The sequence below is a fragment of the Centropristis striata genome, chromosome 20, assembly GCF_030273125.1.
Source record: "Centropristis striata isolate RG_2023a ecotype Rhode Island chromosome 20, C.striata_1.0, whole genome shotgun sequence".
In the NCBI taxonomy this organism is placed as follows: Eukaryota; Metazoa; Chordata; class Actinopteri; order Perciformes; family Serranidae; genus Centropristis; species Centropristis striata.
In genome coordinates this window covers 2,399,749-2,419,333 of record NC_081536.1, presented here as the reverse complement: position 1 = coordinate 2,419,333, position 19,585 = coordinate 2,399,749, and the positions used below count along the sequence as shown (strand labels likewise).

At 37.4% G+C, this 19,585-nt stretch overlaps 1 protein-coding gene across 2 annotated transcripts in view; it reads left to right on the top strand.

The window, feature by feature from the left end:
- Positions 1 to 19,585, top strand: part of LOC131993238 (inositol polyphosphate-5-phosphatase A) — a 310,981-nt gene that overhangs the window by 271,117 nt on the left and 20,279 nt on the right. For both annotated transcript variants that reach the window (XM_059359041.1, XM_059359042.1), the window contains exon 12: positions 2,452 to 2,525. In XM_059359041.1, the coding sequence (XP_059215024.1) occupies positions 2,452 to 2,525 (74 nt within the window). The remainder of the gene's footprint in view (positions 1 to 2,451; positions 2,526 to 19,585) is intronic.

Here is a 19,585-nt window from a genome sequence, read left to right as displayed (position 1 = left end):
GCCCAATTTACCACTAAACAAACATGTCTCGTCTGAGGACGTCCTTCCAAATATACACTACCGGTCAAAAGTTTTAGAACACCCCAATTTTTCTTGTTTTTTTATTGAAATTCAAGCAGTTCAAGTCAAATGAACAGCTTGAAAGGGTCCAAAGGTAAGTGGTGAACTGCCAGAGGTAAATAAAAAAAGGTAAGCTTAACCAAAACTGGAAAATAATGTACATTTCAGAATTATACAAGTAGGCCTTTTTCAGGGTTAACAACTTAACTCTATGGAGTCTTGGGCTATTTTGTCCATTTTTGAATTCTTTTCATGTCTTTTTTTGTCTTTTAGTGTCTTTTTTTGGTCATTTTGTGTCTTTTTTTGGTCGTTTTGTGTCTTTTTTTAGTCATTTTGTGTCTTTTGGTGTCTTTTTTTGTCATTTTGTGTCTTTTTTGGTCATTTTGTGTCTTTTTTTGGTCATTTTGTGTCTTTTTTTGTCATTTTGTGTCTTTTGGTGTCTTTTTTTTGTCATTTTGTGTCTTTTTTTGGTCATTTTGTGTCTTTTTTTAGTCCTTTAGTCCAACATAAAATGTGATTTTGAATCTTTTTTTTAACTTTCAAAACACTATCATGCTCAATAAAGAATTTTAAATGTTGCAAATGTGCATTAATTTCAGAGTACACTGAGACATTAAACTGCATAATTTTCAATTAAATTCTGGAAAAATTGGTGTGTTCTAAAACTTTTGACCAGTAGTGTATATATATATATATATATATATATATATATAATATATACCCATGTGATACCCTCCGTGGTATTTCATCATGTAGCCATCAACATATTGCTGCATGTAATACACCAATGTAATGTCATTAACGTCAAGCTGCCTTTACAGCCGCTGTCAGACTCGTACCGTCTACCACGAGGTCTTCATCAGGCCATAATTGTAGCCCGGTGTTTGAAACATGTACAATAGCCCAATTTACCACTAAACAAACATGTCTCGTCTTCATCTCCGTGTCTTCCTGTCTGAAAGGAAAGGGGCGGGGCTAGCGCTAGGTCCTCCGGGGTTGCTGGGAAACGTGGCTGTCAGTCTCTCAGGGAGGCAGTCATGCAGGTGCCCGAGCTACCTGTTCATCTCCCAGATAATTAATGTGTACAAGGAGCCGCTAATTGCACTTTTCACTAATGATTTATGGGTTTTGTGAAAGGGGGGAAATTGGGGGACGTGAGTGTGTATACTCTGGTGAGTGAGTACAGCTGGGTGAGGAGACATGATTGATGAAGAGTGTGTGGATGCAGTGTCAGTGTAGAGAGATAGACCCCCAGAAGGACACACACACACACAACTGGTCAACTGCTGTCAATTTTTTTGCCAGTGTTGAGGAACATGTGCACAACTAAATAAATCCAAACTCTCATTTTGGCTTATTCTCACTGATGCTTCATGATAGAAGAATATTGACTCCTAGGTTCAATTAATATCATATATATTGAATAAACTGTGTGAATAGTTTAGACGGAATTGTCCAAAAAGTGAAAGTGAGGAGCATTTATGGGTACAAGGTTCCCTTTTTGACCTTCTCATTTGCATATCAAAATGGCCGCCAAATTGCCCATCTTGCTCAGTTGCATTTTTGTAAGTAGGGACTCAAAGATGAGGAAATTAAGTTTCTAGATCTATATTCTAGGGTCAGAGCAAGGATATAGTGGAGGCTCAGTGTCCTTTTTTATGTATATGTATATATATATATATATATATATATATATATATATGCAAAATACCAACTTTTAAGGTGAAATTAAGCATTATTTGTGTCATTTTTTAAGGCCGAAATAAATATTAAATCAATATCACTTTTAAATGTTCCAGTTGGTATTTTGCATACATATATATGCATAAAAAGACACAGACAGATCCAGAAACTTAATTTCCTCATCTTGATTGCCTACTTACAAAAAAACTAAGGAGAAATGGTCCAATGACTGTGCAAGATGGGCAATTTGGTGGCCATTTGATACAAATGAGAAGGTCAAAAACTCAAAATTTCACCATTTTTTTTTGGACTCAGCGCCCTAGAAATATGTAATGTAGGCCGGTTCCTGACTTGTACCCATAAATGCTCCTCACTTCTTATAGAAGGCCTTTTTTCTGAAATCCGTCTAGACTAGAATCAGAAGAGGCGTCAAATTGTCCTTGAACTGCAAAAAACCTACTTTTTTAGATAGATACACACCGTTTGAACCATATTCCTGAACACAAAACTGCTCAGCACGGCCTATAACTGCTCAGCGGCCTACAATAGAAAACTATTATGCCATCTTGAGAGGAATGTGTGTGTGAATGTAAAGCAGAGCAGAGCTGAAAAAGAGCATTCAGGCTCCAGTGACTTTGTTTGTTTTAAAACGTACTAATATAAACTTCTCTCATCCTCACTCACATTATTGTTTTTTTCTTCCCACAGCTTTTAGAGTATGACAAAGAGCTGTCGGTGTTCAAGGATCGTCTGCATGAACTGGAGATCTCTTTCCCACCGAGGTAAGGAGCCATTTACACCACACACAACTCTGTTTGACAAGTATGCATGCACACAGCTAACGTCTACAACAATATACACTCTCAGATTTGCTGCTGTCTGAAGTTCATGCATTATTATCATCATCCTGAAGTGTTTTCAGCCATTCTGGCTGTCTTAATTAACAAGTAACAAGGCATTGTTCTCGCTTTAGATCCGGTAGTTGCAAAAAGCATAGTTAACTTATAGTTAACTTATAATAGATGAGCAATAAAGTATATTTTAATATCAATAAGCAAACAAAATAAGATTAATAAAGGCATGGCAAAGACATAATGGGTGGGTCATGGGTGTTTGCCATGCCATTATTAGCTTATTATTAAACACACAATAATGTTAATAAGCATCTTGTAAGGACTTACAAGGGCCTTATTACTTGTTAATTAATGGTTATTACAAGGACATTAATATAAAGTGTTACCCACACTTCTAAAAGAATAGATATGCTTTAATTAACCCATTGAAGCCTGGAAAGCGGATACGTCGTTTTGTAGTATTTGTATAAGCTCTCAAATACTTTTTGAATTTCATTTCTATCTGCTACAGAGGCTGAAAAATCTATTATTTAGTAGAAGCATTGACACTTCTGTTGAATTTCCAGAAAAACTTCAGGTTTTAGGGGTTATTTTAAAATCACCCAGAGGTTTTACAGGTGTTTTAGGCGTCAATGGGTTAAGACAATTCCTCAAATTAAAATGGACTTTTGAAAAATCAAAACCACCAAGCAGATGGATGGTTTTCACTGCATAGAGACCCAATGACAGAACAAAGACAGCAGCATCAACAGAGTGAATGTTGAGTTTTTTAACATGTTGGTAGACGCAGTGAAGCTGACCAGATCCGGGCCATAAGGACTCATTATTAATATGTTAAATCAGAAGGAGTCAATCAGCCCCTTATTGTCCAAAATGGTTTTATGAAAGCTGTTGGATGTGTGTTTGATGGGTATCAGTTGTTAAGCATGATTGGATATGGTCCCCAAACTGCTCCCATGTGTATGTTTCCTCCTATGAGTGTGTATGTGTGTGTGTGCGTAGCTTTGGGCAGCATTGATATTCAGCCTCAGTGGGACTTGGGGGAGACTGGAGCGGGTGGTCTCCTCTCCTCTTCCTCAAACAAATGCATTTGCAATTAGCCCTTTCAGAGGAGAGGGAGGGCAAACACGCGGCCGGCGTGGAAATATGTTTCGGGAGCAGCGCGTTAATGGCGCTTGACCTTTGCCGTCGGTTGTGACTCAATCAGTGCAGATAATGAAACGCTGTAATCAAACAATAATTACTTGATAAACTGCTCTAGTGGCAGGCGCAGGGCGGCGGGGGATTTTAGTGTGTGTGTGTGTGTGTGAGAGTGGGCTTGAGATACATAGAGCTATCAAAGCCTATGTATGTGTGTGTGTGAGTTTGAAATTGTGTGTGCATGTGTAAAAGCTGCAGTCTGTGTGTGTGTGTGTGTGTGAGTGCATGTGTCAAGGTTCTGCCAGTCCCTGTTTTTTAAATGACTCTGTGTCTTAATCAGGGACCCCATTTACATCACTTTGCATAAGTGACAGGTGGATTTATTGTCCTTTTACACCGGCTGACTTTTGCACCTATCCATATAATACTGAATCATCTCTCCACAGGGAGGAATGAATGTGCTGCTGTGGAAGAATACAAATGATTTCCACATACTTGAGGTGATGATGAATCAAATAGATGAAACCCGGGAGCAGCATATGAAATTTGATTTGATCTACTCTGTGCGCGCGACAAACCACATCATTGTCAGCCTTGTAATGGCTAGCAGTGGCCTAGTTAAACTTAAACAACCCCCTCCTCCCACTTCACACATACACACATACACTGGTACCCCTCCCCCCTGTCAGGTCTGCCTTGTGCTCCTTGAGCAATCAAGCCTCAACGATTGTTCTCCATCACATAGCCTGCTCCGGACCGGCCCCTCGCCATCTGTGAGGTTATTACTCTTTTTAATGCAGGCCATCAGAACACACCCTCGCCGACACACACACACACACACACTCGTGCATGCACACGGCTCACTTTTGTTCAGATCTATAAATCAATACTAGTCACAAACATTTAATCTGCAGGATCATTCTGTCTGTTGTACGGCGGCGGATAAGAAGTCGTCACAAAATGAGACAAGCTGTCAAGGTTGCACTAAGGGTTGGACAATGTGACGTAGCAACAGCATCGATGCAGACATTTGTATCTGCAGCTTTCTGTTTTTACCAGGTGACTACACTGCAAAAAAATAAAAGTTGGGTGAACTCAAAATTTCAAGGCAACAAACTTCGGTAAAATTTTAAGTTGGACAATTAAACTAAATATTTTCAGTTTTGTTTTTGAGGTTGCTCAACTCTGAATTCTGATTTTTGTCAACTCAACTGTAAGTTGTACTAACTTAAATAACTTTTAATCCTTACTTCTGCTAACTTCTGCAATGTGCTGAATTGGCACGATTGTAACGCCGCTATGAAATGTCAGCTAATGTTGCGACCACAATTTTGAGTTAGCATTGATACGCTAATGGCTACTCTTGTAGCTGTAACAAGCAGCGCGGCTAGCATCAGTTAGCCGCTAGCTTTCGCTAATGAATTTCACCGCTTTCCCGCATTTCCCAACAAAGAAATAAGAGTTATCAGAACTATTGTCCCTTGTTGTGAACCCCAACTTAAAGGTATAAGTAACAACAACTCACCAACTTGTTTTTGAGCAGACAACTGGCTTCCTTTGTTGTGCTAACTTACATTATTGCCCTAAATGTCAATAATTTATATTTCCAAGTGTTACCAACTTAAATCACTGTTTTAGGCCAAAACATACAAGTTGGCTTTTTTGCAGTGTACAGCTGAAGCATCCCTGTCCAGTGACTCCCTTTTATTTTTATGGAATGGGCATCCAGTTTTGGCAGACAAACATCCCCGTCCCAACACATACACACATAAATTCTTCAGCCTGCATCGCTGCGGAGGCTGCAAGCCGTAAAATGCATATCTCCTTACTTTCAAAAAGTCGTCTGTCAAAGTTTGGCCCTGACAAGTCTAAGTACTTGGGCACCAGGGTGAGGAATTTGCCCGGGCCCTGTCACAGTTGGACCTGGAGCCAGTCGGCTGCTGCGGGACGACTCAAACACACTCAGGAGCCGTGTATGAGGACTAGTCATTGACTGTGTAAAGGTAGTGGGCGTGGTCACTGTGACGTCACCCATTTGTATGTTTATATTTGTGGAATCTGGCTTGAGTTCGGCATTTTAGCTGTCGCCGGAATGACGCATACATCGTCCGCTAACACTAGTGCCGGCTAACTAGCTTTGTTAGCAGGGGGAATCATTATTCAAATGAACAACTAACTCCTTAGGATGTCTTTTAGTCCAAATGAACAAGACATTTTCAAATGACCAAAATAGATGAACAGAAAACACAATGGGAAATGCTCAAAGGAATCTTTTCACTTTTTTCTCACATCTATCACATTTTGTTGAAAAAATCCTGAGAAAATCATATCATGGACCTTGTATCGTGAATTATATGAAATAGACTAATTATTTGAACCTGGTCTCACAGGAATCTGTGAAATAGCCACGGATTTCGCTTAACTCTAAATCCGTGGAATAGCCACGGAATCACTCAAATTATTAGTTAATTAGTTAATAACAGTCATATCCCTATAAAAATATAGGTATAAAAAGAAAAATATGTACAATTCAAAATACCTAGTTTAGACAAACACATAAACACACCCAGACATACATGCATAGTCGCACATAGTCGAAGACTTTTATTAGCAACTTTTCAGTTTGGCAACACGACATGTTTAAATCACATTACAACTCTTGCTGCGGGTAAAGTTTTCTCGTGAACTTGGCGTACTTCTGATTCCTTCTGCAAAACAACGTGCATGTGCAATCTGCTAGAGTGACTGATAGTGTTCTGATAAGGGTCTATTGAGTGTGTCTTTACATCCCTAACTGTACAATCTGACTTCTTTTTTGCAGCCAGTAGAGTCGCCCCCTGCTGGCCTTTTGAAACAATGCAGGTTAAACGCACTTTTGCATTGGTACTACTTTTCTCAACCAGTGTACTGGGTGAGAATAGATAAGTTTATTAATAAGAATGGTTCATTTAGACACAGTTTCCACTGTGTTATATGCATGGCACTACAACCAGCCATTAGGTCATTATCTTTGCATAGGCTGCAGCATGGCCATCTGACTGAAAATAATGGTTAGTTTTATTCTACATTATGGTACTTTTGATTTCATATTTGAAATGGCATAACTAAGGTAATATCCCCTAAAACATACTAAGGCACCAGTAACTTATTCATGTATTTTGATTGATTTAGGGGAAAGCTTTTAGTACTCCTCTGATCTGATTTCTTTACCCTTTTTTTGCACGAGATCGATGCAAAAATTGAATCGGGACCCCAGATCCAGGAGGAAATGCAGTGGACAATGAGGGAGCAGTGGAAGAATGTATTCTGCCTGTAACATGGTTACTGGGAATGGGCTTTGAGGGAGATTTTGAGTGACATCAGAGCAGCGGTACAACTCCATCAATGGACAAATCATGAGTGATTTCAGAGCAGGGAGATGGTGTGGAAGTTGTGGAACGTTGGGAGCAGGAAAGATGGAAAAAGTCAGTAGTAGAAAAGATGGCTGCTGTCCCAAGGGTCTGTTTGTAAAGTAGGAAAGACATAATATCTATACTAGAAGGAACAGCTTGTGTCATTAAAAACACTACATACATCTTTGGAAGGGCAACAAAGCATGGAAATGTAGGTTTCTTGGCCAGAAAAGAGAATATGGGCACAGAATGTCACAGTTATTGTCTCCCATCCTTCATCAACATTGCGGTAGATGACACTTCTCACACAACTGCTACACTGAAGCAGTTTAGTGGTACAGTGACATTGTTAAAGCCCAGATCACCCAAAAAAGAAACAAAATGACCAAAAAAGACACAAAATGACCAGAAAAGACACAAAATGACCAAAAAAAGACATAAAATGACAAAAAAAAAGACACAAATTGACCAAAAAAAGAAACAAAATAACCCAAAAAAGAAAAAAAATACCAAAAAAAGACACAAAATGACTAAAAAAGGAAACAAAATGACCAAACAGACACAAATTGACCACAAAATGACAAAAAAAAAACCCACAAAATGACCAAAAAAAGACATTAACTGACCAAAAAGACTAAAACACATTAACACATGAACACTTTAACACAGTGGAGACAGAGCTGACTTCCAAAATGATTTGGCGACCCCCAGAAATCATCTCGCGACCCCAAATGGGGTCCCAACCCAAGGTTGAGAACAGCTGATATACAGCACAGTGGAAATGCACACAGTTTTGTTGATGTTGAGAGTCTTTAAACACAGTCCATGTGGACAATTCTGTCAGTCATGATCAGATGCTAAGATTCACATCGCTTCATGTATTTTATGGATCTCTAAACACAAACCAATCCAACCGATGATGTGTTGGAAAGAGAAACATGGTCCCATAATAATATAAGACATGGGATGGAACAATGGACTCTTAAAGCTAGAACTACAGCTGCAACTCTAGCTGGTTTTCCATGAAGAAGAAGAAAAGAAAAATGAATGTGTTTTAAAGAGAGGTGGAGATCCACTGTTACCCACATTTATATTATTTTTATTTCAAAGGAACAAAAAAAACAGCCAAATAGTGTTTCACCCTTGGGAGATATCTATCAAAATGCCTGCTGTCTTATTTTTATGGTGGTTGGCAAACAACATTATGGTGCATAACTACCACCAACTAGAATGGAGAGTGGATTGAGAAATGTGCATGCGTAGAATATGTACATTGAAAAAAGAACCAACTTAATTGAATTGTTTCATTTGGTGACACCTAAATGAATTAAGTTCTTTAAAATTAATTAGAAAGAACTTAATTCATTTAGGTGTAACCAAATGAAACAATTCAATTAAGTTGGTTCAACTGTTTTCTTTTTTCAGTGCATAATGGACACACAAAGTACATCAAGTCCTAAGAGTCCACTCTACGGCAGTGATAGAGGCTATACTTAAACAGGACTGGTTCAAATAATGCTTATGTCAGCATGCTAACAAAGTCTCAATGACAGTGCTAACATGGCGATCTTTAGCAGGTACTTTTTAAAAAGTGTTGCATTTTATGCTAAAACTACATGTTTTAAAACTGTTCAACCACAAAACATCATTTTATTTAGTAGAAGCTAAATGTTAGACTGAGGAGAAGGTAGCAGACACCCAGTGTATGTTCACCCACATCTTAGCGTGCTAAGAAAAATTGCACATGCCAGCAAATTTTGACCAGATGTTACACTAGAAGAAAAATCTGGAAAACAGCAAAGGAAGTAAGATTCATGTTATTGAAATCAAGCCAGTAGTTGTTGAGATATTTCAGTCTGGTTGATGGACCAACACAATGCTGCTCGCTTGACTGTAAGAAAATAGCCCAAAAAAACAAATTCCAGCTGGATTTTAAAAGTTTGGCTGCCAATAACTTGGGAATTATTTTCATAGTGCAAGCGCATATATCTCTCTGGCATGTATTTTTTTCCATGTATTCCAATGGTCAACCAAACCTCTCTTTAAGTACATTTAGAGAGAATGATGGGTAGGTGTTAGAGCAGGGGTGTCAAACTCAAATACACAATGGGCTAAAATTTAAAACTTTTAATAAAATCGCGGGCCAACATTGAACAAATAAACCTTTTAATATATACCAAACATGTTTTGCTTTAACATTAAATATGGAACCAGCAATGCTTATAAACATACAATATATAACTAAATAGTGTAGACATGCAAATCAAATTTCAAATAAAAAACTCATCAATGTCATTAATTTACAATAATAATATAATAATTTGGTATTGCCTCGCGGATCAAATAAAATTACACTGCGGGCCAAATTTGAAAAAAAAAAAAGACAGAACATGACAGAAAAAAAACTAAATTACTTAAAAAAGACACAAAATGACAAAAAAAGACACAAAATTACAAACAAAAAAAGACACAAAATTACAACAACAAAAAAGACACAAAATTACAACAACAAAAAAAGACACAAAATTACTAAAAAAAAAAGACACAAAATTCCAAAAAAAAAAAAAAGACAGAACATGACGGAAAAAAAACTAAACTAAAAGACACAAAATTAGCACACAAAAAAAACATCATAAATGTGTTTTATGTGGTCCACTTGGTCTGTGATATATCCCCCACAATTTCCTTTATGGATAACTGGGTCTGGGTTCTTATGGGTTAAGTACATATAGAGAGAAGGATGGGTAGGTGTCAGAGGGAACAGCATGGCTCCAGGCCCATGTATCTGTGTTTGTCAAGTCTAGACATGGAAAGCAGTGGAGGAGCAGAGTGTGGCCCCGGGGTCAGGAGGCAGGAACTGATACTGAACAGTTGTTGAACAGTCTTCGCTGTTTGGGAAGCACCAACCTTGGCACGTTAGCATACATTTCCCAACGCTGCTGTGAGGACAAGCCAAAGCTACAACATTCACAGGTCCATGAAAGAGGAAGGGGGAGCTCTGAGAGCTGCTGCCAGGCAGAATGACTTTGCCCTTCAGATGAGAGAGAAAATTCTGGTCAAGTGACACAAATGGCTCCCTGCCAGTTCCTCAATAACTGCTAATAAGTACATATGAGAGGATTGTCAGGGCTGTGGAGAATTCCTCGAGACTCGTTTTCAGCTCATAGGAAGTGCTCGCCCAGATGGCTCTCCTGTGGACAATCACTGTCTTTGTTCTGCAGCACAACACTCTCCACACAACGCCACGGGCCTCAGAAGGCCTGGACCAGTGATGTCACTCTCTCTGCATGTGTGTTTGTGTGTTTAACCCATAAGAACCCAGACCCATTTATCCTTAAAGGAAAATGATGACATAGAACACATTTATCATGTTTTAAATAAAAAAAAAATACTACCCCTAAATGTCAAAGATCTGTGATGTGACATATAAGTTTTTATTTCTTTTTATTTTATAAAATTTTATAAAATATAGTTTTTTTTTCTGTCATATTCTGTCTTTTTTTTTGTTTTGTAATTTTGTGTCTTTTTTTTTTTTAGTAATTTTTAGTCTTTTTTGTGTCTTTTTTAAGCATTTTAGTTTTTGTTGTGTAATTTTGTGTCTTTTTTTGGTCATTTTCTGTCTTTTGTAAATAATTTAGTGCTTTTTCAGTCATGTATCTTTTTTTGGTCACTTTGTGTCTTTTTTTGTCATTTTGTGTATTTTTTTTTAGTAATGTTTTGTCTTTTTTGTTTCTTTTTTAAGTAATTTAGTTTATTTCTGTCATTTTGTGTCTTTGTCTGGGGTTTTTTTGGTCAATTTGTGTCTTTTTTTTTTTTTTTTTTAGTAATTTTGGTCATTTTAAGTTTGAGACCCCTAATCTAGAAGATTTAAAGTGTTTGTTACATGGGTGTCACCATGGGTTCTAATGGGTTAAATGTGTATGCAGCGGTCCTATAACCCTGCATCCTACATGAACAGGCTTCTTGTTCTCAACACGAGGCGTGTGACTCCATTTAAGACGCACTTTAACGACAATGTTTGGTTAAAGCACTGCGTCCGAGGCGGCTGTAAGCGTGCGCGCTCAGGATGGAGCGTTACAGGCTGATGTACTGAACAGGAACATTGTTTTACAACCATCAGCGCATCCATCATTCTAACTACTAGAGAGCCCCGTGAAAATGATGAGGGGCCATTGTGGGCGATAATAGCCGAAGATTGTCCACTGTCATGTGTCATTGCCTCTCGTCGGAGATGATGCCACTGAGAGGGAGGCTTTGTTCCAAAACAATCTCACACGGAGAGGATGAAATGGATGCCATCTGTGTCTTCTTGTCTTCATTTAGAGAGGCTAAAGGCAGAACATGTCATAGCTGAACCCAGCAGGCTGACAGCCATGAGCTACTGATGGCATTTCACTCTGTTTGTACTGCACTATGCCAATGTTGTGCCTGTGAGCCTCCCAGCTCTACAAACTGAAGCAAACATTCAGCTTTATTGATAGCATTTGGCTGATCTTTTTGAATCTGTGTGTGTGTGTGTGTTGTGTTTTGCCAAGCCTCCCCTGACAACGGCAAACAAACATAGCTGGAGAGGCGATCGAGTCATTCGAAACACACACTTTCTGACTTTTTTAGCCAATCCCAGCCCGCCAGTGGCCACTCCAACATCCCATGAGGCTTCACAGGAATCCGTGAAATAGCCACGGATTCGCTTAACTCAAAATCCGTGGAATAGCCACGGAATCACTCAAATTTCCGTGAAACTGACACGGATTTCGCTACAATGCAAGTTAATATTTTTTCCTATTGGTTTGTTCCAAGTCACGTGACTTGACAATGCAATGTCTCATTTGTTTCTTTTTTTTGACATTTTTGTGTCTTTTTTGGTAATTTTGTGACGTTTTTTTGGTCATTTTTTGGCTTTTTTTGGTAATTTTGTGTCTTTTTTTTTGTCATTTTTTGTCTTTTTAAGCCTTTTTTTTGTCATTTAGTGTCTTTTTTAGTCCTTTAGTCCAACATAAAATGTGATTTTGAATCTTTTTATTTTACTTTCAAAACACTATCATGCTCAATAAAGAATTGGAAATGTTGCAAATGTGAACAAAGGTTGCAAATATAACACATAAGAGGGTTACATCCAGTTCTATCATTTTGTCATATCCCGTGGCTATTCCATGGATATTTGTTCCTATTGGTTTGTTCCAAGTCACGTGACTTTCAAGGTCCTGGCGGTCAGAACAAAAAACATGGCGGACATTCTCTCATTTTTAGTGAAAAAATCAATATTTTGACTTAGTTTCTGCAAAGAAATGGATTTTGATCACATTTCTAGCGAGAAATATATGTTTTATTTTCTAAATATCCACTCAGTGAATGTACATAATCACTTTGTGTGTTGGAATAGCCACGGGATATGACTGTCATTAACTTTCATTGTAGCCAAATCCGTGTCCGTGTCAATTTTGTGTCTTCTGGTCATTCTGTGTCTTTTTTGGTCATTTTGTTTCCTTTTTTTGGTAATTTTGTGTCTTTTTTTAGTCATTTGGTGTCTTTTTTTGGTCATTTTGTATCTTTTTTGGGGGGAAACTTAAGGATATACGCTGCTGCGTTGAATTATGGGAATGAAGGATCCAGCACTTTTTTGGAACTTCCTATTGGTTTGTGTCCATTTTTAGTGAAAAAATCAATATTTTGACTTAGTTTCTGCATAAAAATGGATTTTGATCACATTTCTAGCGAGAAATATAAGTTTTATTTTCTAAATATTCACTCAGTGAATGTACATAATCACTTTGTATGTTGGAATAGCCACGGGATATGACTGTCATTAACTTGCATTGTAGCCAAATCCGTGTCAGTTTCACGGAAATTTGAGTGATTCCGTGGCTATTCCACGGATTTTGAGTTAAGCGAATCCGTGGCTATTTCACGGATTCCTGTGAGACCATGTTGGCTTTTTTTTTACCACCCTTGAACTAATGCCACTGTTACTATGACTTTTATCTTTGGCTTCCTGACCTACCTATATTCCCAAGTTTATATTGCCCTCATTAAATACTCAGCACCCGAACAGGCCACTGTCTAGCCTGTCACTTATGTGTCATTATGTAGACAAGGTAATAGCTTTTGATGGGACGATAAGACAACGTGGGACATGGAATTCTGGGCTGGGTTTATCCAGGCCAAGAGTGAGTCTTTGGGTGGGTTTTCTGGCCGCTGTCAGCTAAATGTGGTAGAGTAAAAAGTACAATATTAACTTAAAATGTAGTGAAGTAGAAGTCTAAAGTTGCATAAAATGGAAATACTCAAGTAAAGTACAAGTACCTCAAGTCAAGTCAAGTCAAAGTCTATTTATAAAGCACATTTAAAAACAACCTCAGTTGACCAAAGTGCTGTACAGTTATTAGAATAGAATAAATCATACACAAATAGGTATAAATAAAAACAATGAAAACAATAAAATACTAAAAACAGTAAAACAATAAACAACATCTTAACCCACATTTAACCTCCTGAGACCCAAGCTTTTGTTTAGTATTTATTGTTAGTTTCGCCTAGATATTTTGAATTAGTTGAACCTGATAAGTACAAAAACTAAGCATTGTCTTTGAACAGGAAGTAGTTTAAAAAAAGGGTTTATTTTACTATAAAACACAATTAATTCACCAGTGTATAAAACTTTTTATTCCCATTTTTTCCCATTTTCCCACTCCCCACTTCAGTTAGCCGCTAGCATCAGTTAGCCGCTAGCATCAGTTAGCCGCTAGCATCAGTTAGCCGCTAGCTTTCGCTAATGAACGAATTTCACCGCTTTCCCGCATTTCCCAACAAGGAAATAAGAGTTATCAGAACTATTGTCCCTTGTTGTGAACCCCAACTTAAAGATATAAGTAACAACAACCCACCAACTTGTTTTTGAGCAGACAACTGGCTTCCTTTGTTGTGCTAACTTACATTATTGCGCTAAATGTCAATAATTTATATTTCCAAGTTATACCAACTTAAATCATTGTTTTAAGCCAAAAAAATACAAGTTGACTTTTTTTGCAGTGTATAAGGTCTAGCAAACCTAAAATTAAATGTCCACATATGAGAGGTTAATGCACTTTTTCTTCACATAAAGTGTGATAGATCCAGTAGCTTGTACAGTACAGTAATATATATGTCACCCAGCCTCTCCCTCTGCTGGGTGAGGCTGGGTGACACACTATAGGTCGGGCCCACGCTCACCTCGGCAGTTTTTACTGTTGCAAGACAAACAAGCTGACAGCGGCCGGAACACATGTGAGTAATGTGTCAGCAGCCAAGTCAAACATTAAACCCCAAACCAAGCATGAATGAATGAGCTCTCAATGGCTGCTGGAGGGTCTCAATGTGCGACCGCACACACATGGATCATCTCGGATGTGGTCAGGAGCAACAAAAGAACAGTGGAGCGAGCAGGAAAGCAGGATTCTTATGTCAACTTTACACAAGAGGTGATTGCTGTAAAAACTGTAAACACCAGTGGCCAAGACCAATATTTCATCAGCACACTGGTGGCTCAAACTTTTCTCTTTTCTCCTTTTTTACTTGGTGAAGAGGCATCACTTCTTCAACTTCTTCTTTTCTTGAATGTACATTTTTTCTAAATACATACACTCATTCTGAATTTGATGCATTCTGCACCACCATTAATGAGTTTTTGATTACTGAAAGTTGTAAAATTAAAGAGAAAGAAGAAAAATAACAACAAAATGAAGCCATGAAATGCAGGGTTGCTCAATAAAGAAAAGTTCCCACGTCTCAAAGAGAATAATTTGGTGACAGTCGCGCAATAACAGGTGAGACGGCTGACATATTGTCCAGAGTCCTGATGGTGCATACTGTATATCTTAGAGAAATTAAAAAAGAGACAGAGTTAAAACGAACTCTACAGTGATGCTGGCGCCTTGAAAGGGATTTATTGTCTGTAAACTTTCAACAACATTCAAATAGAAGCTTAAGATTCAGTCTTAAGTAAAGTCTGTTTGTTATTTTTGCCTCAATAAATGTGTGTTTTTGGCGCTGTTACCACTATTTTCTTGGCTGTGTGTCCAAAAAAAACATCCCAGAAAAGTAGAATAATAATTAAACAAGAAAAAAGATTGGAGAAAACACAGGCAGAGTCTAATAATACATCTTATCCCTCTCAGTTATCATTTACAACCTCCTAGAAGTGTGTGGAGGTGTATTAGCAAAGACTCTGCCTGTGTTTTCTCCACACGTCTTTTTTCTTGTTTAATTATTATTCTACTTTTTTGGGATGTTTTTTTGGACATTAAATATGGAACCAGCAACGCTTATAAACATACAATATATAACTAAATATTGCAGACATGCAAAATCAAATTTCAAATAAAAAACACATCAATGTCATTAATTTATTAAATAAAAATTAAATAAAAATCGTATGCTTTTCTTTTCTATTTGCATCCTTCTGATTTAAATATCAAAAAGTTTTTCAACAGGTTAATACATTTAAAAATAAAATAACAATAATAAATCTAGTATTAGCGGTAAATGCGCCGTATAATACCGGCGGGTCAGCTTTTATAGTACAATAATAATATAATAATTTGGTATTGCCTCACGGGCCAAATAAAATTACACTGCGGGCCAAATTTGGCCCGCGAGCCAGAGTTTGACACCCCTGTGGTCGAGTAAAAAAGTACAATATTAACTTAAAATGTAGTGAAGTAGAAGTCTAAAGTTACATAAAATGGAAATTCTCAAGTAAAGTACAAGTACCTCAAAACTGTACTTAAGTTCAGTACTTGAGTAAATGTACTTAGTTACTTTCCACCAAGGTTATAATAGTTTTGGATTTTTCATTAGTTTTAGTTTTAATTTCGTTGTGAATTTTTGTTTTCAAATTCAGTTAGTTTTAGTTAGTTTTTAGAGTGAGTTTTCTAGTTTTAGTTTAGTTTTTATTTTTTGAAAATGCTTAGTTTTAGTTTAGTTTTAGTGTTAGTTTTAGTTTTTTTGTAATGGGCTATGTGTTGGGTGCCAGATTCAAAGTGGTCATAATAAATTTTGCCTTCATTTCCTTTGGTTTATCCATCTCAGCCCCAATAAGGTTATTAACTCTTACAGTTCTGGGTGTTTTGAATTTTGGTTCAATTGTAGACATCCCAGTCTCAGTAAACATATTCACCATGTGTTGCATGTTCAAATAGAAACACTGAATTATGAATGAAAAAACTAAAACTAAGGACATTTTCACTATAATTTTAGTTAGTTTTAGTTAGTTTTGTAACCACGCAATACAGTTTCAGTTAGTTATCGTTTTTTTAAAAACTTTTTATTTTTATTTCAGTTAACGAAAATCTTTTTTCAATTCTAGTTTTCGTTATTTCGTTAGTTTTCGTTAACTATAATAACCTTGCTTTCCACTACAGGTTATAACATATTATAGCCACAGTGTGTACAGTATGTAATGTGTGTGGATACCTTGGAAGTGCAGCTCTCCTCCTTTACAGGTACACAATAGTTGGAGTTATCAGCTCGGCCCATTAATTAGTGTAATTAGTCTTTCTGTGGGCAATAAGGGTCTGATATGAGCTGACGGCCTCCAGCCCACACGCCCTCTCGGACCGTTTACCTTCCCTGATAAGTTTGTGAGCTCGCTAATCGGACACATTAATCACTTTGGCCCCAGCGCGCCATTCCACTGTTTGCTGTTGCATTAAGACTTGTTATCTGTATCGGAGCCAGCGGAGGGTGCGGTGAAACAGAGAGGCCAACCACCTAAACCTGCACACACAGGGTCAGGGCAGAATAGCTCTTTAATGGCCACTGTTGAGTATTTTTAATCAGCTTTTTACAATGGGCTGGCTGTCATCAAAAATGACTGAACGATAGCAAAGTTTTTGTTGTTGAAGTAGCTCGGTGGAAGTTCGCTATCAGCCGAAGGAGTTCATTGTTTGAAGGAGGTGAGGGGGAAAACTTGATTTTCTCTCAATCTCTTTAACACCAAAATGACCCCGGGCTTGTTAGTCAATAAAGCTATAACAGAGTCCCTGATAGGAGGATTGTTCACAGGCTGTTTGAGGCCAGGGACCGTCCCTCAGGAAGCCTTCAGGAGCAGCCAGGCCACCCTGAAGTGGAGCAGCTCCTCCAGCCCTTTGAAGACTTTTTGCTCTTTTCCACCCTCACTTTGGCTCTTTCTGTCTGATCCGTCTTTATCCCCTCTCTTCTGCCTCCCTGTCTATCTCTGTTTCACTCATCCTATTCTTCGTGCTCTCTTTTATCCCAGGATCACTTCTTTAGCTCTCCGATTAGCATACCAAAACCCCCATGCATTTCCCCCATGGTTTAAGTGCTATTAATGCTAATTGGAGGCAGGGAACTTCTCTAAGTAGCTCTCCGCAGGTCTGTTTGTACACCTGGTGGGGGGGATCTGTGTGTGTGTGTGTGTGTGTGTGTGTGTGTGTGTGTGTGTGCCCCAGCCTTAACCCCATTCATCACCCTCACACTCTCACACATGAAGTTTGTGTTCACAATTTGTTAGAATATCAGTGTCCCACTCCTGAAGGAGTACTGTAGGGAGAATTTGGTAATCCTTTAAAGCAGGGGTCTCAAACTACAAATTACCTGGGGGCCGCTGGAGGCAGTATCGAAATGGACAAAAAAAGACACAAAATGACCAAAAAAAGACACAAAATGACAAAAAAGACACAAAATGAAAAAAAAAGACACAAAATGACCAAAAAAAGACACAAAATGACAAATAAAGACACAAAATGACCAAAAGACACAAAATTACCACAAAATTACCAAAAAAGACACAAAATTACCAAAAAAGACACAGAATTATTTAAAAAAGACACAAAATGACCAGAAAAAGACACAAAATTACCAAAAAAAGACACAAAATTATTTAAAAAAGACACAAAATTATTAAAAAAAAGAAAAAAAGTTACCAAAAAAAGACACAAAATTACCCAAAAAAGTAATTAAAGGGACCTTCCACACACAACACGGTAAAGTGCCATTCATATAAAACTCACATTAAACTTTCATATCAAGGTGGGGGCCACAAAATATCGTCACGAGGGCTGCAATTGGCCCGCGGGCCGCAAGTTTGAGGCCCATGCTCATCTGCACTCTACTCACTTTACTCCTTAGACACTTATAAAAAAATATTGTTATATTTACATTTTATATTGTTATTGTTGCCTATTTAGTTAGTTGTTTTTCTACAAAAATGGGCAGCAGAGAAGATTAATAATATCTAATATTCACTCGTTTCAAACACTCAGCGTGAATTAAAAAGACTTGTTTTGGCTGCTGGTGTAGAACTGATGGTGATCTGTTGGAGCTGCTGTATCAGTGTACTTTGAGATTTAAGAGCAGAGAAGGGTGACATGAAGACAGACACACAAAGGTCCCCGCTTGCATACAAACGGGGGGCGTTGCGGTTCATGGTCTGTGCCTTCACCTCCTGGTCACTGGGGCGCCTCTAAACCCAAGTCTTTATCATTTCCGTTAAGATGAAACATTAAAGTCTGGCAGCATTGTGGGATTTTTGCCATTTGCAAGTCTCATTGCAAGGTGCATTTTAGGTTGAAATGATGTGGGCACACAGAGAAATAATGTTCTGTTAGTAAGAACCAGAAGCTGTGGCAGTATTAAACCTCTTTACCACTGGAAAAAAAAAAGATAAACAATAGCTAGTCAATAAAATTGAGGCAACAGATTGCACGCAATATTATTAATTAAATCTAACTACGTTACAAGTTGAGTTAATAACAACTTAACAGGAAGTGCCTGTCAATTAAAAACGGACTAATTCTATTGTGTTGGATTCATTCAAAATTCTCTTGATTTAGAATTACATACATTTTTTGGGTAATTTTGTGTCTTTTTTTGGTAATTTTGTGTCTTTTTTGGGAAATTTTTTGTCTTTTTTGGTAATTTTGTCTCTTTAAAATAATTTTTTGTCTTTTTTTGGTAATTTTTTGTCTTTTTTGGTAATTTTGTGTCTTTTTTTGGTAATTTTATGTCTTTTTCTAATCATTTTGTGTCTTTTTTAAAGTAATTTTGTGTATTTTTGGGTCATTTTGTGTCTTTTTTAAGTAATTTAGTATTTTAATTCTATTGTGTTGGATTCATTCAAAATTCTCTTGATTTAGAATTACATACACATAAAGATTATATTTAATGTGATCAAAATAAGTAGATTATATCTCAAACATTTTTATATTAAAGTTACTTAAACAACTGCCTCAAAATCAAGGACGCATTTATATTTAATACATTTTATCGAATATCTTAAGTAAAATGAAATTAATACAGAAAACTAACCTCATGCCTCTCTGGGGTCTAAAACATAAAACATTGAACTCCTTGATGTTATCTTTACAGTTTAATCTCACTTGTGTTAGTTTTATGATCGACAGAATCAAGTCTCTTTTCGTCCTTTCAAAATAAAAGCGTCCGTTTTCAAAACAGGCT